The sequence below is a fragment of the Homalodisca vitripennis genome, chromosome 6 (assembly GCF_021130785.1).
Source record: "Homalodisca vitripennis isolate AUS2020 chromosome 6, UT_GWSS_2.1, whole genome shotgun sequence".
Taxonomy (NCBI): Eukaryota; Metazoa; Arthropoda; class Insecta; order Hemiptera; family Cicadellidae; genus Homalodisca; species Homalodisca vitripennis.
This window is the reverse complement of record NC_060212.1, coordinates 107650003-107677387: the sequence shown is the minus strand read 5'-3', so window position 1 is coordinate 107677387 and position 27385 is coordinate 107650003. Positions and strand designations below refer to the sequence as shown.

The window sequence follows — 27385 nt, the reverse complement described above, 5'->3', positions numbered from 1 at the left end:
ATACAAATAAGATATATGAAAAAACTAAAGTGATAATTTTGCATCTAATACTTAGGACATTGTTACGTTATTATGAACAATACCAGTCAGTAAAGTCTTGTATCTAGTTCATTAAACTTGTTATTTTCTTTTTCTTCTTTCTGTTCTGTCAAATACTACAGTGATTCAAAATTTTAGTTTATAACTTCTGTCCGCTATTGCTTCAACAGGAGCATCTGTCTCTGTGTAGCAAGAAGTCTCATAGTCCCTTAGCTGCAACACCATTAGTTGAGTTTTTAGTTATATGTATAAATTTGAGTCTGATTGATATAGATTAATAATTGTACAAATTTATTATTCCACTATCAGATTGTTCAATAGTGATGTACTACTGTATTTACTGCCCTGTTGATATTTGGTCTAATATTTTGTAATAACGTAAACAGTAATCACAAGATCGTTGAATAATATACTTAACACAGTAAAGTTCAGCTTTGGTAATAATGATCAAGACTTGATAGAGATTTAAAAAGCCCAGGAGACACTCTGGACACAACTCTTGCTTCATATAATGTTTTTTCTTGGCCTCCAGTTTGCCTGATGAAGCGACACTCTTAATGTGCCAATCATGGCACCTATACCCTTTACGTAGTTCTTTGAAGTTGGATATTAACAGAGATCGCTTTTTTCATATAATAGTTGTTTTCGCTCCTAGGAGAAAAAGTTGTTATTGGGCACCGACAACGGTTGATGTATATAACAACAGTTTTATAATATAGAAAAAAACTTGTATGTTTTATTTAATGTTTATTGCATAATAACTCAACATAGTAACATTGTCAAGTTTTCATGTTAAAACAGCTGTGTTTTACATTTATTTCTACTGAAAATATAGGAATGTTTGAGGTTACCATGCCCAAAAAAAATTAAATTGTGTGCTTACTGAATTTTTAGACGTCTGTTAGAAGGTAATGAAAAACTATCACTCAAGGACCAACTTTAGTATTAAAGCTTTTTTGTGTACAGTGTGATAAAAAATCCTGTTTTTACATGATTTGATAAAATTTTAGGGAAATTACTTATCAAATGGTAATTTACTATAAGTATTGGTAACACAAACACATCTGTTAAGTGACAGTTTCATATCTTCATACCAACTTATTTTTAAACATATATTTGCTGTCTGGATTTAATGAAACATAAATCAAAATTTAGTTATTATTTATTGTTAAATTTTTAGAGTTCTTTGTTAATCAGTTAAAATATTAAATTATTTAACTTTCATTACTAGGCTACTGTAGATAGATGTAAAAACATCACAAATTGATTTTAGTCGAAGTCCATCCAAATTCATAATTCTGTTTCTATTGTGTTGAAAGTGCCTTGTCAGTCAATAATATTGACTTGTAGCTTTATTTTTGAAATTACCAGTATAATCATGTACAACAGTTATTTTTAGCTCTCACGTGAAGGCCAGAAGCACTCATATCAACTCACATCTTGGAGCATGTGCTTCAATGGCTTTGACCAATTGAGATATCAAATTGACATTAGTTCTGATATCAGTTCATTCAGTAATGATGTCACTATTATAGTCTACGATCACTTACAGATTTAAGTACTTAAAAGAAATTAGAACATTGCGAAGTGTCAATTCTGTCAGTGAATAACTGTATAATCATTACTATTTGAAAATAAATCCTTCATCATACACAATGTAGTTAGGAGTGAAGTACTAAAAGTGAAAATTATTCAAGAACAAACTGGATTTCAAAAGCTTAGCCAAATAATAAAAATGTATTATTCAACATTATATTGCAGTAACATAAACAGAAGTGAGAGTTGAAGATTGAATTGAATAGGAAAGGAATGATAAAGGTGATATTGATACTGACCTCAAGTCTCAAGTTGTACACCTGGCCACCAGTTTGGAGACCCAAATTCGTAAACACAAAAAATGAAATTTTTTACCTCAAATGGGTCAAATGGGTTTCAATGGAAAAACCACTGTATAATGTATTGCTTTCAAACATCTTAATTAAATAAACAGGACAGAAATATTGACATTCCATAGTGATTTCATTTTTATGCTAATAAACAAATATATAAAATAAGAGAGGTATTTGAAAATCTGTCTGAAACTTAAAAACTGAGTAGCCTATCCATTTCCCCACTTAATCATACGGTTTACATTTATCATTAGGACCGGCGGTGTTCTAGAAAATGTCACCCTGTTAAAATGTCAAACCTCATAAAAGTTCACGTAAATGGTAGACCTCTAATGACGTTTTGGCCCTGGGGTGATGGACCCCACCCACACACACCACAATGTTACTACTGTGCTAGCAACTTTGTGCAACCCATTTTGTAGAAATTGAGCACGATTTCATTCATACACATTTATATGTAAGCTTGAAGCAATACCTTACTATCATGTGAACGCCATTTAGAAAATTTTCTAGTTTTACTAATGTCCTACCCCCCAATATTTCTTATGTAGATTTTAAATTTCTGTGTTTGTCAATTTATACTTTTGTTAAACTTTGTTAGGTTTAACAAAATATTTATTTGAATTAAATATATTCACTACCCTATCTGTTGTCAGTAGCTCAGTTTTATTTAAGGACACTAATTTTAATTTCAATGTGCTTCAATATTTTATTTTATTGTAGAACTAATCATCTTATTTGAAAATAAATACGATAAAGTAACTCCTAGCATTTACCATCAATTTTGAAATGATGATGTGCATGTGATCCCCGATTGGCAGTTCTTTTGGTCTTTCCAAGGTGCACATCTTCCAGCATCAGATCAACTTATACGCTTATATTAATGCTATGTCTATGATTATGTTACAGTGAGCAGAGTATAGCATCGGCCAGGGCCTCGGTGATGGTCTATGATGATGTGCAGAAGAAATGGATCCCGAGTGGCAGTTCGTCTGGCCTCTCCAAGGTGCACATCTTCCAGCATCAGATAAACAACTCTTTCAGAGTTGTCGGCAGAAAACTTCAAGACCATGAGGTAAACCAGACGTTTTTATATACTGAAACTAAAATTTTTTCTTTGTAAATTATAATTTTGTAAGGATGACGTTATAATGTATAATACTAACAATAAATGGTATCTTTCCAGACCAACAATAAGTTGGTTGTTATTTGCTTTAAGTATAATTATATTAAGATTCTTTTAATATGAATCCAATAATTACATATCCATTAACATTAATATTTGATCCAGTACATGGTACCAACCACAGATCCCACACCGGGTAGTTGGAGCTTGATGAGCCTAAATGTTTTGTAGACAATCTGAGATGCAGAGGCCAAGGGTATGACTGTGAAGCAATAATGGCAAGTATCTAAACGGATTGAAAACAATAATCCAAGAAAACTGAGAGTTGCAAAATTTGCACACTGTATTACGAATAACTTGAAATTAATGGAAGGTGATATCATGTCAAAGATTTCTGAAAATTTAAATTCTTTTGCACATCTGTATGTCTTTTTCAGCCTAAGCAATTTAAGGTAAAAACTTTCTTCCTCATTTTTTTGGACATTGAAGAAGTGTTGCACAATGAGATATTATAGATATGGAGTACCTCAAGGGTCAGTTTTAGGTGCCACATTGTTTTTAATACACATTAATGATCTATGTAATGGAAGGTTTTATGGTAAGGTTACTGCATTTGCAGACGACATAGCACTTTGTTATGTTGAGGATTCATGGGGAGAAATTGAAGAAAATATGAACATGGACCTAAATGCATTAGGGTGGTGGTTTTCAGTTAATAATATGATATTAAGTCCTCAAAAAACCAAATACATAAATTTTTCGTTAGAAGTGCCAAGTACCAACGCTTTAAAAATAAAATTATGTAAATTAACTGTATAAGCACTAATTCTCAATGTAATATAAATTGCAGTCTAGTAGTAGGTGAGGATTCACTGAAATATTTGGGGTTATGGCTTCATAAAGATTTAAACTGGAAAACTCATATTTCAAAACTTAAACAAAAACTAAATAACGTAATAAGAATCTTCTATTACAGTATTTCAAAAATATGTGTGATACTAAATTGTTAAAAATGATATACTTCTCCCTGGTGAACAGTAGGATGGTATATGCTATATCATGCTGGGGAGGAACATACATAACTAATTTGAAATCGATAATTACAGTCCAAAAACACTTTATAAGAAAAAAGTCATGAAAAAAAAAACTGAATCATCCTACCCTTTGTTTTTGAGTTTGAATATTCTTCCTTTAAAGATATATGTTTGTTTTTAAAGTTCTAAAAATATTTTTCTTGAGAAGCAAGAACGATAAGTCAACAAATAAATTAAAACTTGCAGTTAAGAAATGCAGAAGACTTTTTGGTGCCAAAGCCTTCAAATACTTTCTTCACAAAAACCTTTATTTTTTTAGCACCAAAACTTTTTAATCTGTTACCCTAGCATATAAAGGGTCAACGTTCAATTAATATTTTTCTCAAACAGCTTAAAAAGTGGCTATTATCTATGAGAGATATTGAACAAGTACTTTTTAAAATTAATATTTAAAATGAGATTGTTAAATGTAATCTGTTTCCAATGATTATAATAATGCATAATTTAAATAGTGCCTCTTATAAGATCATTATGTTCTCCATATTTAATTGTTACTTTTTTTAAATGTAGGCTTAGTTGATTATTTACATATAGTTAAGATTTTTGTATTAATTTAGTAGAGTTTTCACGAACTTCACTCAGATTTAAAATAAATAAGTTATGCTAAAAATATTACTGTATTGTTTGTAATGCTGCTAGTTTTTCTGGCAATTTGATGATATTTATCACTCCAAACAGGCTTTGCCTTGGAGTTTTTTCTTTATTTCTCATAGCGATGTATTGTGTAATAGTATTTGTATGTAGTTGTAGTTGCATATGTATGTATTGTTTATGTGTAAGTACATGTAATGTTTTTTGGTCAGTTGTGCAATATTATAAAAATTGTATCTATCATTTTTATTTGTGAGAAATAAAGTTTCTTTCTTTATTGTAGAAAAGACAGTTGGAAAGCCGATAGGTATTCTCATATGGATATAATGAAAGCCCTTGGAAATATAATGCTGTAGTACAAACCCTAAGAGAGGACTGAAACAATGGGTTGACTGAAACCACAAGTTGAAAATTGTACAATTATTTTAATTGAATCAATAAATGTACCATAAAACATCACAAAATGAAGATTATAATTTGGTTGAGTTTGAGAGAGTTTCCAAAAAGTCAACTGATTTTAAAAACAATGTTGAAGGTGTACAGAATTACAACAAATCTTGAAAATCCATAGAGAGCCATTTAACACAAAGCATATCCAGAAAGTAAGTGTACTGAGGATCTCACAGCGGCCGGAATGATTTTTTCAACACGATGGCTGCCGTGTAGCCTGATTCCTCCCCTTTGCAATGAGACTGGTTCAAGGTCAGTACGTTGAGAACTGTCGATGCAACGGTACTTTCCATGAAAAATTGCAATCCAATCTCCCGCCAAGTGCGAAATATCATCATTATCCGTTATCTCGTTTGGAAGGGAAAAAACTCTGATTGATGTTTATAATGATGTAAAAGCTGCATATGGTGATAAAGATATGAATCGTACAAGTGTGTTTAAGTGGTGTCACGAGTCTAAAAAACGGTCTTACATCTGTGCTTGATGTACAGAGCAGTGGAAGATCTTCAATTGTGACTGAAATCCTGGAAAAGATTTTAAATGCATTCCATAACAATCGCACAGAAACCCTTGGATGTTTGGAAACTGTCTGCGACGTGGGTCCCAAAACAGCTGACAAGTTGAGTTGAGTGGAGACCAGACAAGAGTTTTTGAGATGTACGATCTCCATGGAGATAAATTTCTCTGTTCCATCGTTTGGAATTGTGCAATTTTTACCTCATTATACAAAACTAAGAATAGTACAGTTCTTAAAGTTTTATTTATGTGAACAGTGTTTATGATAATACTGTAGAGGCTATCAAAAACAATTATTTATAACCTAAATAAACTTATAAATAAAAATAATACTCCTAGTGAAAAGTTTGGTTTTATACATTTACAGCAAATAGTACAGTTGTCAGTTTTATTTTATGTTAATAGTGTTTATGATAATACTGTAGAGGGTAGGTTAAGCAATTATTTATAACCTTTTATTTTAATTTCGGTAGTAGTTTAATTTTTATATTAAAAAAAAAATAAAGATAGGTAAAAAATTTGTTTGGTAATTTGGATTGAAAATGTTACATTACTGGACTGGGAGTTAATAGCATGTAATATAGCATATAAATTCTTTTTGAGTTAATACGCCCCTTTTATTAATCACGAGCTTCGAAGTCAATGGGCAAAAGTCACATAATTACATTTGATGTATAAATTGAAGTAACAACTCAATCAAATACTGTGTAATCAAAATTCAACTACTCATTTTTAATTGTACGATCAAATTAATATCGTAAAGTTTCATTCTTAAAGGATTCTGTAGCTAGGTAAACATTGTAATCTATTTAATTAAATTTACCTTTGTTCATTACCAACTATAATTAGTAATACAGACATTACATTCCATAATGAAACTTGTATTAGTACTAATTAAATCTTGTTTGCATTGTGTAACCGCATCTACATGTATGTGATAAGTGGGGACATAAAAGACCCAAGTAAACCTGAAATCTCGAATCGTCTAAAATATACGGTATTTTTAAAATAATATTAAATAACCTAATTCTATAAATCTCGAGTATTTTATTGTAATAATAACCAGCGTTATTGGTATTCAGGTTGTGTAATAATTTGTTATTTTTAAGAACTGTGTGCCAGAAATAATTAGATCTGTAAGTACTATAATTATAATGTGCAGTGAGTACTACTTACTTGTCATGGAATTTTATCCCTTTGGCAAAACGTAAGGCACAATAAAATACAAAGTATATTTTTCAGAGCCACTAACAAATTTACAGTTTACATAAAATTGTGTTGTCGTTAAAAATTATTGAACCCACAGAAATAGTATATTCCTTCAAAAAACTTTTACAGGTTACATTGAACAGTTTGAGTTATACGTAAAAAAAGAACATCAACTCACACTTATATAATGAAGAACATTGTCTTTCAACATCAAAACTGTAGTATCACTTCAGCTAGGAGGATCAGTGACTCTTCCAAAACAATGTTAGTAAATACTAACTTCTTTTTAGAGACTTCAAAATTGACTTAGAAGATATAGAACAATATATGTTTCAAAGAATTTAATCCTAATTTTAAAACATTATATTTAATTCTATGTACCACTTATAAATATTCTAAATATGTTAGTTATTGTTGTTAATTTTATTGATGTTTTTCATTGTTATAAAAATTATTAGCTACGCCGTTCATGGTATGGGTCATTTTATTCAACAGTCTCCGGCGATCATTGGTCAAATTTCTGACTTGCCCTTAGAAACTGCTTGTTCAGTTAAACAGGATCATTATACAATGGAGTAGGAGGTGAAAAAATTATATTTAATTATGTTCTATGAAGGCATTTATATTGACTAAAAATATGGTGACAATTATTAAATGCAGAGTGAGCCAAATACATGTATCAGATAAATTTATAAATTCTAGATCACGATCTTTTAGGTTCAAATTTGCGTGGTTTAACTTAACAAAGAAAGAGTTTCACATTTATGAAATACATCACAAGTGTTGCAGTGTTAAACAGTATATTATACTGTTATCCTGTGTATCCTTCCCTGGGCGCTAATGGAAAGGCCGTTGTTTTGTGACATTAACAAGAATGTGTATTGTGAAGTTATGTGTGGCAAAGAAAAGATTCATATGGAAATTAGTAAAGTGATAATGTTGGTTCAATCAAGAAACTATATGGTTAAATATTTGTTTTGTTTTCTCTTCTAATTAATCACCACACATATACAATTTGAAAGTATAATACACTCATTTTTATTATTCAAAATAAGATAAATTTTAGTTTGAATTTTCTAATCCAAAGTGTGCTTCAAAGAAAAAAATTTGCCTTTAATCAAGTACTGTGATTTCTAACCTCCTTTAGTGGAAATAACTTGCAAAAATACTTCAAGTTATAAGTTAGAAATGTCGGGCAATAATTAATTTTGGCTTAGTTTATCTGAATTCATTGGTAATGCCCATTTTGGATTAAATATACAATTACTTAAGTACTTTTACCTCCTGTCAATTCCAAAAACAACCGTAGGTGTTGTCAAAAGTTACATGTTAAAACAAAACCTGTAACTTTTGACAATACCTCACTGTTTTGTTTTTTTTTTTTTTTTAGACAGAGGTAAGAATGCTTAATTAATTGTTAGTTTATCTGTAGTCCAAAATCTTTATTTTATAATATTATTATTTTAAAAACTCTAAGTTACTTTTTAAACTTCACAAATGTGTTACCGACCAAGATATTTAGCATTAACGAATATATAATATTTTTAATTATCTAGTATATATAATTTCATCAGATTTCAGAATGGTGGCTATTTTAATATTAAGTAAAATTTCATGAAAACCAGTTTTGGCAAAACATTTTTAAGTTGCAACAGTTTTTAACTTCTCAATGTAATGCTTTTTTAAAATTGGTCCATAAAAAAATTTTGTTTTCAAACCTATTGGTTTTAATGGAATTTGAGTTTACAATATTTAAATGTCCGCTATTTTGAAATTTAATTAAATATGAATGCAATATCTTTGGAAGCATTAGATATCTGATATTTATTTCTCTCTTATAGAAATTGTCATAGTTAAATCTCAAAATGATATTCTCTATTAACCTCAATGATTTTGAACTACATTATTCTTGGAGTTAATAACACTTTAAAATTACCTTTCAATTTAATATAATTTGGTTCATTGCTTTTGAAGTTTTGGAATAGAGTAATTGAGGTTTTGAATGTTGGATTGACATTTAATTAGAGTTTGTTATGGGTACTAGTATATGAATAAAATCAATAGCCAGCCAACACAATAGAGAACAGCACTTGAAGTATCTTATCTGAACCACAGGAGCAAGCTGTAACCCTAATTAGTAGCTGCTGGACTTGCTCACAGTCAACTTCTGCTCTATCTTAGCTATGAAATTTGAATTCTATTTATTCTTTTATGTTTTACTTGTGTATTTAGTGAGTATCATAATTGTTTTAGTTTCTATTTAACACAGTTTGATGTCAGAACAAGGTTTCTTCCTTCAACGGTTAGTTCAGAAGTGTTGTGAGAAGTATTACATAGTGGCAGGTAAAACTAGATGATACTGTACAGTAGTAAAGTTATGTGACTGTTTTATGGTTTTAAAAGGTATACTGTTGGATTTTGGGAATCCAAATCACATCAATACTACTGTCATGGTTTCTGTATAATATTGAAAATGTCGGGTGAATGTGTTTTTGAACACAAGTAATAAATTGATGGGCCTAACTAAAAATAATAAGTTAAAATTTTTTGAGTTAAACCAAATTTTATTGTTACTTGTATTAGCGTTAAATTAACAGTTACAAATAATAACTGTGCCATAAATTTTAATACTTACAAGTAATATGCCCTTAAAATATAAATATCACAACTAATGTGGTGGAAATTCTAATTTCATTCTTGAAAGCTAAATAAATTCTTAATTTATATTTTATAGTAATATTCTTCAAGTTTACTGTTTTGGGATTAGATGTAGGTTTTATAATCTTTCTATGTAAGCCTCTCTTTATGATAGTCTGTACTGTCAATACTTATAGATATTGAAAATATTTTGAATAAAAAAATAAAAGGTATAAGTGTTTTATGAATAGTCTTAAAATATAAACTGAAATTTTGATTTCAAATTTATTTTAAAACCAACAGTCATTTTCTAGTTAGGTCTACACAAAAGTTTCGTCTTCTATAAATTTGTATTGTTTTACAATCATCCTATCTTTGGTTCAGATTTAAAGAAAAAATTTGTTTGTTTATCTCTTATAGTTAATTCCTATGGGTCATTTTTTGTGAAAACTTGAAAGTTATAGTTTTAATACAATATATACAGGGTGCTCACAAAATGGTGTTACACTTCTGGGAGTGATATTCATTATTTTAAACAAAAAGTGTCATAAATATAGGTCGAGACATATCTCGTTTAGCCTCTAGCCGCCATTTTGTATTTTTTATAAAATAAATTATTTCTAAAACTAGTTGAACTAAAGAAACCCAATTTGGCACATAGAATAGATTTGAATAGATAAGATGAAATTAAGACATATTAATTGTGTTCTTTTCTTTATTATTAACAACAACAACAAAAAACAGTATAGTTAATGTACTAGATACCAAGTTATTCAACATTTTTATTAAAATTTCAACAGTAGTTGTTTAAACGAAATCCATCAACGCATAAGCGAGTATTTCCACTTTAAAGCTACGCTTGCACAAGCCGAGAGCACCAAAAAAGTCACAGTTGAGAGGTATCAGTTGTTAAAGTGGTCGTGTTCGCTTATGCGTTAATGAATTTAGCTGGAAAAAGTAGTTGAAATTCTTATAAAAATTGCAAAATGGTAGTTATTCTGTAAATATTTTATAACTGATATAAAACAGCTGTTGCCTATATAAAGACAAAGTGTTTACTGTTTCTGGTGTGTGCAAGCGTACTTTTAAAATCTTTATACTCACTTATGCATTGACAGACTTCGTTGAAACAAGTACCGTTGAAATTTTAATAAAAATGTTCAATTAGTTGGTATCAAGAAAATGTTTTATAACTATACTGATTTTTTTGTTATTTTACTTTAAACACTGTCAACAGGTGCCATTTTTTTAAAGAATAACACAATTATTTTTTGTTGTTTCTTCTTATCTATTTAAACCTATGAACCAAATTGAGTTTCTTTAGCTTAACTAGTTTTAGAGATAATAATTTTTCTTAATACAAAATGGCAGCTAGTGGCTAAACGAGACATTTCTAATTTGTTCTTGTTACTTGTGTATACTATTGTTTCTATGTCTGTCACTAAATTGAAAACTTTTCATAGTTGAAGAAAATATTGATTGTATTACGAAAATTGTACAAAGTAACATTACCTTCAAGATTCAGTTTTATTAACAGTGAAGAAGCTTTGCAGGTATAACTAGTTTGTTAGTAAGAGGTGCACTGTTAAATGTAATAATGCTTTTCATTATTTTGAATATCTATTCAATTAAAATGAATGTATTTAAACAAGTTTCTTTTTTAGGTTGTTATAAACTGTGCCATAATAAAAGGGCTGAAATACAACCAGGCGACCAACACTTTCCACCAATGGCGGGATAACAAGCAAGTCTACGGTCTCAACTTCAGCAACAAGGAGGATGCAGACAACTTCGCCCGAGCTATGTTTCATGCTCTCGATGTAAGTTTATCTCATACCACAGGATTTAAGAAAGAGTTCGAACAGGTACAACCCATAGTTACTCATTGCTCTGCATTCTGCCATGCCTGGTGGTAACAGTTAAATTTGAAAGAATAACAGGGTTACGAACATTTGCCATCGTTTATCTTACATAAGGAATAACACAATGTTTCAAAAAATGACGATTAGAAAGAAGAAAAGAAGGGAAAGAAAAGGGTTCAAACTTACCCAAAAGCTGCTTGGAGTAAAGTCCAGGCGTTGTCACTGCAGAGAATGCAAGTTCCCAAGCACAAGTCACAAGTACAAGAAACACAATCACACCGGCACGGGTGAAAGTGGGATACTGAAAGTCATTATTGTATGTATGAAAACCTCCCCTCCACATGACGAAGAGGATAGATTCCAATCCTCTAAACATTGTTTTATACCTTTTGTAATATATAAAAATGGCAAATGTCCGAAATCCTGTTATTTCAAACCTTCCATTGTTAATAACAAACTTTAAACAAAGAGTTAAAATTGCTAATAAAAGTTCAGTTTACTCTTATTACTTGTTTCTGCTTTTTAACGGAACAATGAAATTTAATACACTGTTAAAAATAATTGCTTTTCTAAACTATGATAAATTAAAATAAAAAATTAAAGTCATGATTAAAAATTTTTAATCGATATTAAATTAAAAGTCATTAAAATGCTAAATATTATTTTCAACTGAAAAATTCGTTTTAATCAATAATTTGCATCTTCTTATTAATTGTTCTTTTACACAGAAAAAATATGAAAGACTCACCTTTGTCTTTTTGTACAGTCAATATTAACAGTATGTCTTATGTTCATGAAAAATATCAGTAACTTAAAACGTGTACTATTCTCAGATAAATTATTTTCAGTTTTGAGTTGGTTCATTTTCTATTCATTATAGTAATTTGCAAGCCTTGAAATAGTCTTAAAGGTTTAGTGGCAAATATAATGAACTCATTAATGCTTGTATCGTGTTACTTTCATTTGATTTATATCTACAATTATTATACAATACCTTATGAACTTCAAAATCTATAAGATTTAGCATTTTCATTAGAACATGCAGTGTAAATAACTGTTGGACAAACAATCCAAGCAATTAATTGATTGTGCTAGTTATAAGTGATCAGGCTATCCAAGTCAACAAATGAAATCATTTGATTATTTGTTTTGTCTAAATACTTAACCCTAGATGCTGTAACAAAAACCTAGATGCTTGCAGTTTTAACAAAAACTCCATGTGGCCAGCTCTTTGAGACAATTTTTTGTGATTATAAAACCTTTTCATCTTACATAAACCAGTACTTCATATCATTTTATGAAGCTTAAAATGTAAATTGTAAGTATATTAATTATAATAGATTGTATGACCCACATACAACCTATGAGCAGGAAAATGATAAAGTTTACTATTTGGAAAGAATTTCCAAAAGCAAGTGCTTAGCAAAAATATAAATAATTTCTTTGTCCTATCAGTGTAGATGCAAAAAAGTTTTAAATACAATTCTCTTATTTTATTCAATTATTTTACTACTCTTAAGTACAAAAAATTGATGTAAAACAAAAGTGTACTTTAAATAAAAGAAATAAAATGTATAGCAATAGACAATAAACAAATTTCTTTATTAGTGTATTCATCAAGAACAGCAATAGAGCACGTAATTGTGTTTTCAATAAATTATATATATATATATATATATGTATGTATTTATATTAGAGTGTTTAGATAAGGGTTGTCGCAAACTTCTCTGGGTGATAATACTCATCATTTTAAAAAAACATTCCCTATAAAAATTGGTTGAGAAACGTGTTTTTTTTTGCCACTAGCATTTTGTATTTTTGTATAACATCTCCAAACTAGTAAAGGAGCTACAGATACTAAACTGCACATAAGTTCTGATAAAAGGAAAATGAAAAAAGTTACATTGTGATTTGCTTTATTATTTTAAAAATGCGCCTTTTGATTTAAAAAATCAAATAGTAAAAAAAAGGTCAGTACTTTTATAACAAATTATACAACTCTTTCTTAAAGTGGTTGACATGTAAGCGATGATGGTAGTTTGTGATTACAGAGAATTCGGGGTGTTATTCATTTGTTTAAAATAATGAATCATTGAACATGTCTATAACAAGATTCTGTTGTAAGTTCACAAAATTCAGTTTTGCTGACACAATAAGGATAAATGTGATGTGATGTGATGTGCAGGTGCTGAGCAATGCCATCGCTCGCCCAGTGGCCCCGCCTCCACCCCCCCAACCGGCCCCCCCACCTCAGCCACCCACCACTGTGTACCAACAGGCAAACGTCACCACGGTCTATCAGCAGGCTAATGTCACCCCCGGATACCAGCAATCCAATGTCACCCCCGGCTACCAGCAGGCCAACGTCACCCCTGGCTACCAGCAGTCCAATGTCACCCCCGGCTACCAGCAGGCCAATGGGCAGTATGAGGAAGAGGCCACTTACAGGTCTGAACTAAACTAGTAAAGGAGTGGAAATGCTTGAGAGGGAGAAAAGGGAGGGTTACCACACTTCTCAAGTCCTCATGTATCGATAACAAGCCTTAGCTGAAACTGTTATTCCTGTTTCCTTTACTGAACGATGGCAAATGTTCGGAAAATTCCTGTTTCCTTCACAATCCTTCCATTGTCAGAAACAAACTTCAAATAAAGTAATCACAAATATTATTTATAATAATCCGTATTTGTCTACACCAAACCAAGTGCTTTAACATATTATTTTTAGGCCTGATAAACATAAGGTGTAGACAAGAATTCAAGAGACATAAGACTTCATATTTTAAAAGGATCAGTATTTTTAGCTAAATCAATAATGGAAGGGGGCTAAACACATTTGTCAGTATTACGCTTTCTAATTATAAAATCTAAAAACGAATAGGGAGAAAAAAGGTTTCTTACACCACTTAATGTCAGACTATAATAATAATAGTGGTCATGGTGTTGTGTTCCAGTACTGGCAGTATCGGCTCTGCACGGGGGATCTACCATCAGGTGTCACCGGGCGGGCCACAGCGGATAGACCTCAGTCCCAACACCCACTCTCACTCCAGGTGAGTCACGCAAGGCTACAAGTCTGTACGGACCTTATCATTAACATTTTTGCAACATTTTAGGCAATTTATGACAGTCAATCATATATATATATATATATATATATATATATATATATATATATATATGTGTTAGAAAATTAATTTATATAATGCATGCATTTTATTTATGATAGTATTTGTTATAACCTTTTAACCACCGTGTTCCTGCATTTGGGCAACACATGTGCACCGGGTTTAGTTACATACTAAGACTCACCTATCCCGCGCCGAGTATTTTTTTATTTTTAGGAATTTTTGATATAACACGTTAAACTTTATTTACAGTTTAATTAATAGAGTAAACAATTAACAATGTTTACAAACATCTCAAACAATATCAATTTGTCAGATAATTATAATATATTACCACTATCACAACTATCTACAAATAAACATTGGAAAACACCTTGTGAAATATGAACGTATTACATAACCATTCCCGAACACGTGTACAATACAAATCATGTGGTGTCTAAGTACTTTTAGTAATGTCCACAGGATTGCACGTCCCAACTGGACAGCTATCTTCTAGACATTTCTAACATAATAGAACACCAAGTAACATAATATAACAGCTGATACAACAAAAATAAACCAGCTGATAATATGAAAACAAGTAAACTCGGGCGTGGCGTTTGTTCACAAAACTACACTTGCACGGCACATCTCGGACATGGTGCTTGTTCGTAAACTAGAGTTGCACGATTTATCTCGGGTGTGGTGGTTAAAGGGTTAAGTGTTTTTATAATAGATCATGTTATTCCACAATATAAATCCAATTTGTTTATAATTAATCATAAATGTTAACCATTCAATCTTTTGTCATTGTTGATATCTTTTACTTATACAAGGGGGTACCCAAACTTTCCCTGAATAGCTCTGTTGTGTGGGTAAGGCTTTCGTCATGCCTTATTTTGTTCTGAAGTGTTTTTGCTATTTTCCTTTTTTACGGTAGCACGTTTGAGTGAACAGTGTGCTCCTGTGAAAGTTTGTTTCCTGTGCTGTAAAAATTCCGTTCTGATATTGAAAATAGTATACAAAGATGCCGCTATGGGAATAAAGTCAAGTGTAAAAGTGGTTTTCTCGCTTTAAAAATTATGACAAGTCTCATTCCGGACGTCATCAACTGCCCAAACAGATGAAAATTGAAAAAATTGTGCTTTCATATAATGGTCAACAAACCATTGATCAAATGTCAGAGATTAGTGGATTATATTGGGGCTTGGTTCAGCAAATTTTACCTGAAGATTTGGGAATGAAAAGGGTCTCTGCCAAGTTTGTGTCTCAAATTCTGACTGAGAATCAAATTGAACGTTATGTTGAAACATGTCGTGATTTTAAAGAATCTGATCCTGAATTCTTATCAAAGGTCATTACTGGCAATGAGTATTGGTGCTACGATTATAACCCAGAAACAAAGCAAAATTCAAGCCAATAGAAGATGGCATTGGCATCCTATTTAAAAAAAAATAATTGCATTTTTGATGTGAGAAGTTTGGTTCATTCAGAGCTTTTTCCTCCAGACAAGACTGTGAATCAAGCTTTTTATGAGGAAGCTTTAAGAAGATAGCACTGCAGTGTCCGTACAAAAAAACCCGATTTGTGGCAAACTGGAGATTGGTTTACCATCATGACAAGACACACACATCTGCTGCAGACACAGCCATCTCTGTTAACCATTGTTTTACAAAAAATTGCATGTTTCCACTGCTCCACGCACCTCACTCGCCTGGCTTCATGTGATATTTCCTATTTCCACCCATTAAAAGAAACATAAAAGTATTCCAATAACATAGACAATATCAAGAAAAAAGTGAAGAAGCCGTTACCAAGATGAGTAGAAGAAATGTTTTAAACAGTGGAAGCACTGATTGGATAAATGTATAAAGTGTAATGACTACTCTGACGGGGATAAGATTTTTATAAACAAATAAAATATTCATATAGCTTTTAAAAAGTAATTAATTTTTTTGGTTACCTCTTGTATAAAGAAATTGTTGTCTTTAATTATTTGAAAAATTGTAATTTTTGTAGGACTTTAACACGAGAAGATGCTGCACAAATTCAAGAAAGAAGAATGTCACAACAAAATCAAAGTAAGCAATAAAACCTCAATGTACTTGTTATAAATGTGTTATATGTAGTTGAAATTAGTTTATTACTGTATTTTGGATATGCAATGATTTAAGAGGTGTAGGATTTACAATTTTGGTAAGATTTCTGCTATATTTTAAAGCAGTCAAAGCGTTAACAATGCAATTTTTTGCAGTGATCAGTAGTCCGAATGCCAGTTCTCCCCAGGGTCCGCCAGTGCCCGCCACACCTCCAGGCCAAGGTCACCATCGTACCTCTTCGGCTCCACCAGCCCCTCAGCCCCCTCCCATGTCCTTGGCTGCCCCACTCACCTCACCACCCCCTCCTGTCCCTCCGGCCCCACCTTGCCCCCCACCACCATGGAGTTCTACCCCCTCCCCTGCCATGGGGCCTCCTCCACCCCCACCTCCCCCTGCACCCAACATGTCCCGCTCCTCCAGCAGTGATGGACCAGATCAAGGCTCCCTTGCTGCTCAGCTACAGAGTGCACGGTTACGGAGATCTAATAAGGTATTCACTTGTAATATTCTATTCTGTATAAAATTCCTGCTATTGCACCAACCACAAAAGCCAGTTTTGTCAATGTGCTCAAGCTCACTTGCAATATTGAAAATAATGAAAATAATATGGTACTTTGGTATAATACAAAGTCCACTATTATACTCTGTCCCTATCAACTACTTGTTATTACTCGATATAAGTAATTAAATGTATACATACTTATTATGAATAGAAAATTTTCAAGTTAACCTTTACGAGTGCTCACATTATCCGATTTTGAATACAGGTACTATCTTGAGGGATGTTTTTCTATTTCACCAGATGTGCAGGGTGGCACCAAAAGCACCACTGAAGCCCGCACTGATGGCCAGGGGCATTCCCGATCACTACTTTTCCAACCTCAAATCACGTGTATGATCATCCAGCGTGAACTGAAGTCGGGAAAGTACCAATCAGAAATACCCCTGGTCATCAGTGCGAGGTTCAGTGGCGCCTTCCCGCACTTCTGGCAAGAAAAGAAAAACATCCCTCAAGATAGTATGCAAATTCAAGCTCAGATCACGTGAACGCTCGAAAAGGTTAACTTTAATTTTGGAACTACTAGTAACATACAAGGGGTATTAGAAAAATAAGGTTCCCATGTTTTTTTTTAATAGACAGCTCTATATTTCTACTTAGTGTTATATAACAATTTAAAATTTAAAAGTTAAGCTATTTTTCCATATAATCACCGTTTTTGTCCAAACACTTTTGTAGACAATGCTCCAACTTTTCTATCCCCATGTTGTAGAATTCTGCCGCCAATCCTTTGAGGAATCGAGTAACCTCTTCCTTGCCTTCATCATCGGTACTGGAGCGTTGGCCACCCAAGTGTTCCTTTAATTTTGGGAATAAGTGATAATCACTTGGGGCTAGGTCTGGGCTGTAGGGGGGATGGGGCACAATGTTGAACAGATATGCAGTTTTCCCCATAAACTTCGATTAACTGACGATGAATTTCAATAGGTGAAATCTGTTTTGCATTTAAAAAACGTATCACAGCACGAATTTCGCATCTGGCAGTAACAACGATAGGGAGCTCCATCTTCGAAGGCAGCTAGGCCGCCACTGTTGGACGTAGCGAGGCGCGAGTGGTATGGATAGAGAGAGGGACAGCTGATGAGTAAGACAGTGTTGCCAGATTTCTCCCAACATATTGCATTCTGTCTCGGTGGCATAGGGAACCTTATTTTTCTAATACCCCTCGTATTTATGATAACCTAAACTGACATTCGCTGCAGCGCTCTGTATAATATTGGCCCCCATATAATACTAAGATATCTATGTTATTCCTTCTCATACAATTATCAGCAGTCTTGATGAGGCTGGCTCCAAAGAACACTAACAAAACTTTCTGCTTTATATAACTTTCTTATGTCATGTTCAAATGGTCAACAATAACTGTGATTTGATCTGAAAATTAAGCATGTTTGTCTTCTATGAAATGAAAATAATCTGTATTCATATGTTGCATATTCATGTACAAAGACTGGTGTGAATGTTAGATATTCTTCATCTAATAAAACAATCTAATAAAAGTTAGTTTAGCATAGTAGTGCTCTTACAATGAAAATTTACAAGTTATATACAACAAATATCACCTGGTTCAGATTTCATATAAAAATATGATAAGGCCAAAAATATGATAATCAATATTGACGAGTTATTATTAATTATATATTATGATTATTAAAATTTAACATTCTTGTACAATTAAAAGGTAAGTTACTTACCTAAAATTTAAATACAAACATCACGTACAATAAAAAATTGCAAAAACTTAAAATTGCTAAAATATACATTTGTTAAACGTTTATAGTAAAATACTATACCATATTTACAGTCAAATTATTTTTGTGAAAATTTCATACTGGTAGCTGAGTCCAGTATAATAATGTGTATCTTAAAAAGAAAATAATGTTTATTGTTATTCAAAAAATTCATCTGTTGAATATAGAGATTTTAACAACATGTACTTTTTAAGTTGATCTTAAATTTATTAGTACCGCTTACATTTTTTAAATCACTAGGCAATTTCTGGAAATATTTCATACCTACATAAAAAGCTTTTTATTTCAAACAATGTTAGCCTTTGAGTAGGTGAGGCAAATTTGCCTCTGTTTCTGGTTTCATATTTATGATAATCCCCTATCAGTGAGTAGGTGTTTTTTGAACTGTGTATAAAATGCATTGAAAGATATAATTACTATAAATTGTTAATATATTTAATTCTTTAAATTTGTTTTTGACAGTTTCTTTCCAATTCAATTGTAACATAATAGGTATTGCCCGTTTTAGTAAATTTAAGTAACCTGTCCATGTTTATTTTTGACAAACCTCCATAAATACTTAACCCAAATGATATATGTCAATCAGTATGAGAAAAATAAAGTGTTAGGATTACAACATTTTGATAGTATTTATATGGCCAAAAAATCAGACAAAATTTTGTTAGCAATATGATTAAAACGAGAATCCCAACTTAATTTACTATCTATATGTAATCCAAGACACTCTGTATGATTAACTCTCTCCAGTTCAATTCCTTCAAGCTCTATGGCTGGAAGATCAGTATGTATATTATATTTGAAATTGAAATACATAAAATTAGTTTTATTAAAATTGAGCAACAATTGGTATGAAACGAAATTGTGGATTTGAGAAATATTTTTTGTAGCAATTGTGTTTATTTCATTGATAGACTTCCCAGTCACTAATAAATTAGCATCGTCAGTGTAAAGGCATATATTATTGTTAATTTGATTTATTACAACTCCAGGTAGACCTTTAAAGTAGCATAAAAATAAAAACGGACCCAAAATTGACCCCTGAGGTACTCCATGTTTGATAATTCTAAATTCAGATTGAGTTGCGCAAGCTCGATTGTGAATATAGAAATTAATAATTTAAACAAATTTTTTCCTTTCTGTTTCCTATATGTGTCATGTTTTATGTGTTATTGAGAAATGTGGCTAGTTTGATCTTTTTGTATCTTATAACGGACTTTGCAGCAATCGGCAGAGAACAGTGGGTCATCAACTAGCAGTAGTGGCAGCAACTATGGCACGCTTGGCCGTAGTCAGACAGGCATGGCCAGCATGATGGACGAGATGGCTAAGACCCTGGCCAGGCGGAGAGCTGCTGCCGAGAAGAAGGACCCCGCAGACATTCCCCAACAGGTAGGACTTTAAGCCTTCCATGGATTTATTTAAGAAATATATGCATTTTCAATGGCTGAAGCTATTTAGCATAGCAGTCATTGTACCATAAGTATATTGAAGTAAAAATGGTTGATTTATTTTATGGTATATTAATCAGTAAATCTTCACTTGTTATCAAAGACAAAACAAAACATTAGACTAGTGAAAAGTTTTGGCTATTATCTATTCACCAACACATGACACGAGCTATAAAATGTATAGTGTTTGCAAATCGTTTGTAAAAAATACATTTGCTTAGTAGATAAAGTACGTATTTGTAAAAATATAAACAATACATTTTGAGTGTACAGAAATTATTACCACACATACACTAAACTAAACCATCAGCTACGAATTTCCCATCTCTGAAAGAAAAAATTAGATATTGGTTTTAGAAGCTTAATAAATATGTGTAGCTCACAGCTATTAACATCCAAGACTCATCAAAGAAGGAAGAAGTTCAAGTTTAACTCATCAGCACTCATACCCTTTTTAGTATCAAATTTACAAATTACAAGGCAAAAGTGGTTAAACAAAATTCTTAAAATTTTCACAAATATACAATTTCTTTAACATTTTAATATTTTTCTAGTAAGAATTTGGTATCAGAAACCAAAAGAAAGAAAGAAAGAAACTTTATTTCTCACAAATAAATAACTTTAAAATAAACCTCTTAGAAACAATACAGAAATAAAATAAACAAAACACTACATATACAAAAATTATTTGTCTAGGTTAGTTACAAACAGTAGTTATAGATATTATATTACAAGTTTCATAAATAAATAAGAGATTGACTATGCAATTGGACTCATCGGGTACAAATTTATAATTATCTTTTAAATATTGATTATAAATCCCAATACACAATTTTTATTGTGTTTGGCATGTAGATTGTTTTAAAGTTCAAAATTGACAATCAATGAGTTTACTGTTTACAGAAAGTATTTCAATGTTAACAATTTTTGGTAACCACAATCAGTCTGTAAGAATATAAATTTATAGTTAAATTTTTCATAAGGTTCGTGTGTTTGTTTTAGGAAAAAATATTATAAAAGCACAATTTTCAGAAGAGTATATATATATATATATATATAAATATAAATTTTTTTTAGATGATTATCCTGAGATGTGCAAATAAATCACAAACGTAAAACTAAATACTTTCATGTAGCATATTTATTAATTAGCCACCTATTGAAATTGATCCGACAGTATATAATTCTAATACAGACTCACATATAATTATGAGGAAATTCTTTTGAGTATAGACTAATACAAATTTTTGAGATTGTGGTATTGGGTAGTATAAGCACATAATTTATTCAATTTATTTGTAAGAAATAAAAAATATCAAGTTAGGTTTGGTACAAATCAATAATTTCTAAAAATCTTTATGAATAGGTTTAATCTTGCCTTTTACTAGTTCTGTAACGACGATAAAGACAATAAATCTGACATTAAGAGAACTAGAATATGCTCACTTTATCATATTTAAACCCTAACACTTAAATGTTGCTCGAAAAGAAAGGTTCCAGTTATATAGTACAAATTATTCTGGTATTCTGTGCAGGACACAGACTGCAGTACAGGAGAGAGGAAGGGCAGTGTGTGGGGGCCAGCCAAGTTGGGTAACGGATGTGAGTCTTCGCCCAAGCCTAGCCGCAAACAGCTGAACTCCAGCACCGAAGAGTTGCAAGCTCCACGAGTCAACGGGGACCAGAGCGGCAGTGTCACTTCAGCGGATTTGGAGGCTCTCAAGCAGGACATCTTGCGCGACATGAGGAAGGAGATAAACAAGATGAAGCAGGACATTATTGATTGTGAGTATTTTACATAATTGTGTACTGTTAAAATAAGAAGAACATTTTCAAAGTAAGGAACATAGTTCTGTTGTTTGTGGGATTGCCACGAGTGTGCACGCCATCTACCGGTATTTCTTGTGAACATACACGTGACATTTGCAGGTCTATAGCTAACCTATAAGTGGCACTATTGTGAGTCGTATTTAAAATATTTAAGATTGATATTCCTCTTGGCATGAATTTTGTCAGCGAAACATGATGTCTATCCCAAAGAATTGTTACCATGGTCTTTCGCTATGACAGCATTTGTTAGGTCTTGACCTTGACAGGAAAGGATGTAGGTCACTATTCACAATAAGAATTCATCGTAATTTTCCTGGAAAGAGTGGGTATTGTGAATTGTCAAAAAAATATCACGGACTGAACTTCACAGTTGGCAGGTGATTCAATGCTCTTAACATGTGACACTTTTATATTAGCCACAGAGCTGCAACTAATACCTGCATGTTTACAAGGAATGTGGGCAGTTACTTGAACTACGGGACTATAGAAGTAAGTAAATTCATAAAATAATATAACGTTTTTTATTTAGCTAAAAATGGAAAATTAATTTTCCTAGATTTAATCCGATTCATAATCTGATTTAAATAATATTGTTTTGGCGCTAAATACTGAAATCAGCAACTTCATGTGAAAAACACTATCTTTTTCTATTTAAATTTATAATCTTCATAAAAACAATCAATTTTGAAATTACTATTTTTGTACTGTAAAAACAATACAAGAGCCATTAATTTTATAATTAAGTTGAGTGGGAACCCTGGAAATTAAAAATACCACCAAAAGTGTAAGCAGAAGTGTGAGATCTAAATTACACAAATTTAAGAGGTGTTCTCCAGTGCTCAGTGCTGGGACCATTGATGTTTGCTATTTTTAGGGCAGATAGATACCATTATTAGTTAAGCTGTAATGTAAGCTGATGATAGGATTTTACTCATCAGCAACAACCCCTCTGAACCCCTAGAAATTTCAAGCATCATTTCCATGTGTTGCTCAAGACTGCTACGCAGCAAGCAATCTACGCATCAATTTAATGATGAGAAGACAGCTGTAGACAGAATAATGAAGTATCCAGTCCAACCAATATTCAGCTTGTAGACTCCATTAAACACTTGGGCGTAATTCTCTACACTTACTTCTCATGGAATCTGCACATAGACCCTCTGTCCTTTAAACATGGTTTAGTCATATTTGCACTTAATAAGGTGAGCTGTTGAACGAGACAAGCAGTGAAAATGTCATACGATACCTTCTCACCTCATATGTGACATCATACTTTGGTTTGGATCATAGTGCTAAAACATGCAATGAGATTTTTTAATGCAAAATTGAGCATGGCAGGACTCTCACCCAGAGAAAGCTTCAGAAAAATATTCCGAGACCTATGAATCTTCAAGGTTATTTTCTTGTACATAAACAAGGTGGTTCTATATGTCTCTCAACAAAACAAGCAGAAATATGGATGTCAATAGCTACCGAACAAGATTTGCCAGGCGCTTCAACGTTCCTGCCCACCGAACTGTATTGTACGTCAGCACGAGGTTTCCCAATCTTCTTCCTTCAACCACCACAAATGTTCCAGGATGGACTTTGGGGAATTGACTGCAAAACTAGTTGTTACACGAATCAAGTGTGTGAATTTCTTCAGAAAGAAAATAACAAAATGCATGTAATTCTTTATTTTTGATTCCATTCTTTTTTTCATGAATAAAGCACTTCGTATCCTGTATCACAATTTTCTGCGATTTCTTATATAATAACTAATCAAATGTTATATTTTAAACATTGGTTGAGGTTTAAATACATTTTAAATTAAAAAAAACTAATTACAAGTCTGAAACTTTTAAGTCTTATTGTAGTAAATCCATTTACATCTCAGCTTGAAAGTTAGTTATCTAATGGTATCAATGTAAAAGGGCCATTTCCAGTTTCTACTCTATGCCCACATAATATATTATTGTTGTTATTAATATTGTAAAATATAAATTTGAGTTGTTGTTTCAGCAATCAAAGTGGAATTGAGCAGGAGGTAATGCTTGGGCGTAGCACACAAGCCGACTGAATCGCCAGGCAACGCTCTGCAACAGACATTTCTATTTTGTACATAAATGTTTTTATTAACCCGTTTCAGTATAAGTGTTATACTGCATATACATACATGTATGCATTATTTAAATGGCAATAATTTCGTTTTTAGTCTTCATTAGCAATTCTTATAGAAAATGTTACTATCGAAAGGTTTTTTTTACAACAAACAAGACATAATTTCATAAATAGCAACTAGTCATTCCTTTGTATTTATGTGGATTATGTAAGCACACGTACTCGTATGTAGTCACTGGGTCTTGTGGTCAGAGACATTGCTAAAACTTGTTTAAGTCTGATAGCCTTAGTGTTTTAGCCAAAGTACAAATTTTTTATATATCTTACTGTACAATTTCTTAATATAAACACTATTCACTTGGTTATCACTGGTTAGATTGAAATCCATGACAACAATTAATAGGCAATGTGGTTTAAATGCCAACAATACAAAAGCTCTTAAGCGTGATTCATTTTGACGAATTTTATTCAATTAGCACTGTTTTATGAATTATTACACAAATAAATTAAATGAGTAAAGTTTGTCAATTTTTTACCCAGTTAATCCTACCATTTGTTTTCAACCCATTACTATTATTTAACATTCATGAGTGTTTGTGGCACAATTCCGCAACTTAACAAGAGTGTCTTATTATTATTATATTGCATTTTTCAAAAATTAAATTTTTCCCTAGTAGTAACTTTGTTCACGCCACTTGTGTAATTTTATTTTGGGCATTTTTCTAGCATACATATTTTAGTAATGGACTTCTAAATTCTGTGTTACTGTATGTAGAATATTCTTCTAGTTTTATTGTATATGTTTTATATATATATATATATATATATATATATATATATATATATATATATATATATAAAGAGAAGTTCAGCCCCTTAAAATGTTATTCTGCCCGTCTTCATGATCGTATTGAACAGAATGAGGATAGTTGGTAGGCAGTATACTGATAAAAAGTGCAATGGTCACAGGCAGGATTTGAAAGTACGTTCCCATCTTTAAGTCCAACGCCCTAGACCACTCGCCTACTGGCTCTCCCAAAATGTAAGGTCAAATTTACTTCATACGATTCTAGTAATAGTATATCAACATGTAAGAACTACTCTTTTACATGTTTTTCTTTGGCTACAAATTAATAAACAAATAATATCTTTGATGTATTATTTCTTTAAATTAGTTAAGACTGTATTCAATTACAGTTTTAAATATTTGATTAATGTAATAAATGATTAATTTTTCCATTGATATTACATTATTACATAATATTTATGCCTAATACAAATTTTATTTTAAAAAAGTAATACTATTTAATGCTGATAAGTGAGATTAATATTGACACTCAAAAATGACAGCTGAACTTAAAATAAAATTAACCTTTTAAGTGCCGCGCCATCAGCATGTTGGACACATTAAAAACCTTATAAATTGCTGGCGTCAATTGGCTCGATGATTCGTATTTAGACGATATTTAATCAAATACACAGTTGAAATACCATGTAACCATATGGCTAAATTCAATATGTTTCGTTGTATCGATTAATGCCCGTTTTTATCTTTTCTTACTTGTAAGTCTATGTAATGATAATTAACTATGATGTTATTATGGTCTGTTTGCCGATGAATTCATCTTATGCAAATTATGCGTTTGGTTAGTAGCACTGTTTACTTCGTTGTGTAATTGTGTTTTTATGTAAAAACAAATCATAAAGCAGTGTGCAATTTACATTTATTATTGTAGTAATATCAATATTGATATTTGGATATTTTCTATAACAGCAAGCTCTTATTTGTTTTCTTGTTTCCATTATTGCTGCCCAAAAAATTTGACGATCTACATTAGTTTATAGTGGGAAAATTAAATATGGTAAATGTATTTTGCTTGCAAGTATACAAAAGTCAGGGTTGCAATTTAAAGAGTAATGGCAAAATAGCTACAGCACTCAATGTGTACAAGATTGAACCTCTATTGCCACTAGGGATTGTGTGACAAGTATTTAATTGTTCCATTCTAACCTACCATTAAAAACCGCAACCTGCAATTATTTTATATTCCACATCCTTTTATAAGTATTGTACATATTTTATGTATTTTATTTAAGAAATTGATCAAATGCCGTATTACTTATATTACAAAATACAATCTGACCAGTGAGCTAAAGTATGTATTTATTGTTATACCTTTGGTTGTTAGCATTTTTTCTTATTTTTTAATTTCATCTGAATAAAATGAAATTACTGTCTGTTTTATTATATTAAAGTATCTTACAATGTTTAGTTACACTACTGATCTTGCAAATTAAATTTTTTCTCATTAATCTTAATTTATAAATATTTATGTGTCTGCCAATAGATTTAGTAATTAATTTGTATTTATGAAATGATAACTGACAATTAATTATCATTATGCCATAATATATTTTAGTATTAAGCAGTTTAGAACAAATAGTGAGCTTAAAAGCTGTCTTACTTTAGATGTTTGTACTTATGCTGTTTTTTTTTTTAATATTGTAATTTTGTATTTCTTGTGTTAGAAAACATTGAATTAACAACTGCCTTATGTAATATGTATTTTAGTAAATCTTGTTTGTGTAGTAAATAACTATATGCTACAAAATATTTTTAACCAAAATTTGTTAGGCAGTAACAAAGAAATACCTTAATAAAAGAATTGTTTAAAGGTAGTCTTGCAAGTTGTTCTCAAAAGCCAAATTTACGTACAATTGTAAAAAGATTTTGGAAATTGATGTCAGTTACAAATTAAACAAAAATGTACAGGGTGCGGCAGTCAATCCCGCATTTTTGAAATAGGTGTAAAAAAATAAACGGACGTAGATATCAAAATTATATTCATAAAATAGTTTTCTACATTAAAAAGCATTTAAGAAACATTGAAAATAATCACTGTTTGAAAATAAAATCAGCAAGATGGCGGCCTTCCCGAGTACGGCATTCGCGCAGGCGATTTTGCGAAGCTGTTCATAACATCACGAAGCATAGGCTGAGGAATTCTCTCAATTTCTAGCCGGATTCTTGCCTTCAGTTCACCAACAGTATGAGGTCTTTCTTCGTATACTTTACTT

At 31.5% G+C, this 27385-nt stretch overlaps 1 protein-coding gene across 2 annotated transcripts in view; it reads left to right on the top strand.

The window, feature by feature from the left end:
* Nucleotides 1-26986, top strand: part of LOC124364701 (protein enabled) — a 103325-nt gene extending 76339 nt beyond the window's left edge. For both annotated transcript variants that reach the window (XM_046820387.1, XM_046820386.1), the window contains exons 2-10: nt 2838-3003; nt 11216-11371; nt 13599-13861; nt 14365-14463; nt 16540-16601; nt 16775-17109; nt 20151-20318; nt 21913-22162; nt 24209-26986. In XM_046820387.1, coding sequence (XP_046676343.1) covers nt 2838-3003; nt 11216-11371; nt 13599-13861; nt 14365-14463; nt 16540-16601; nt 16775-17109; nt 20151-20318; nt 21913-22162; nt 24209-24237 — 1528 coding nt within the window. In that variant the 3' untranslated portion in view covers nt 24238-26986. The remainder of the gene's footprint in view (nt 1-2837; nt 3004-11215; nt 11372-13598; nt 13862-14364; nt 14464-16539; nt 16602-16774; nt 17110-20150; nt 20319-21912; nt 22163-24208) is intronic.
* Nucleotides 26987-27385: the final 399 nt, after the last annotated feature.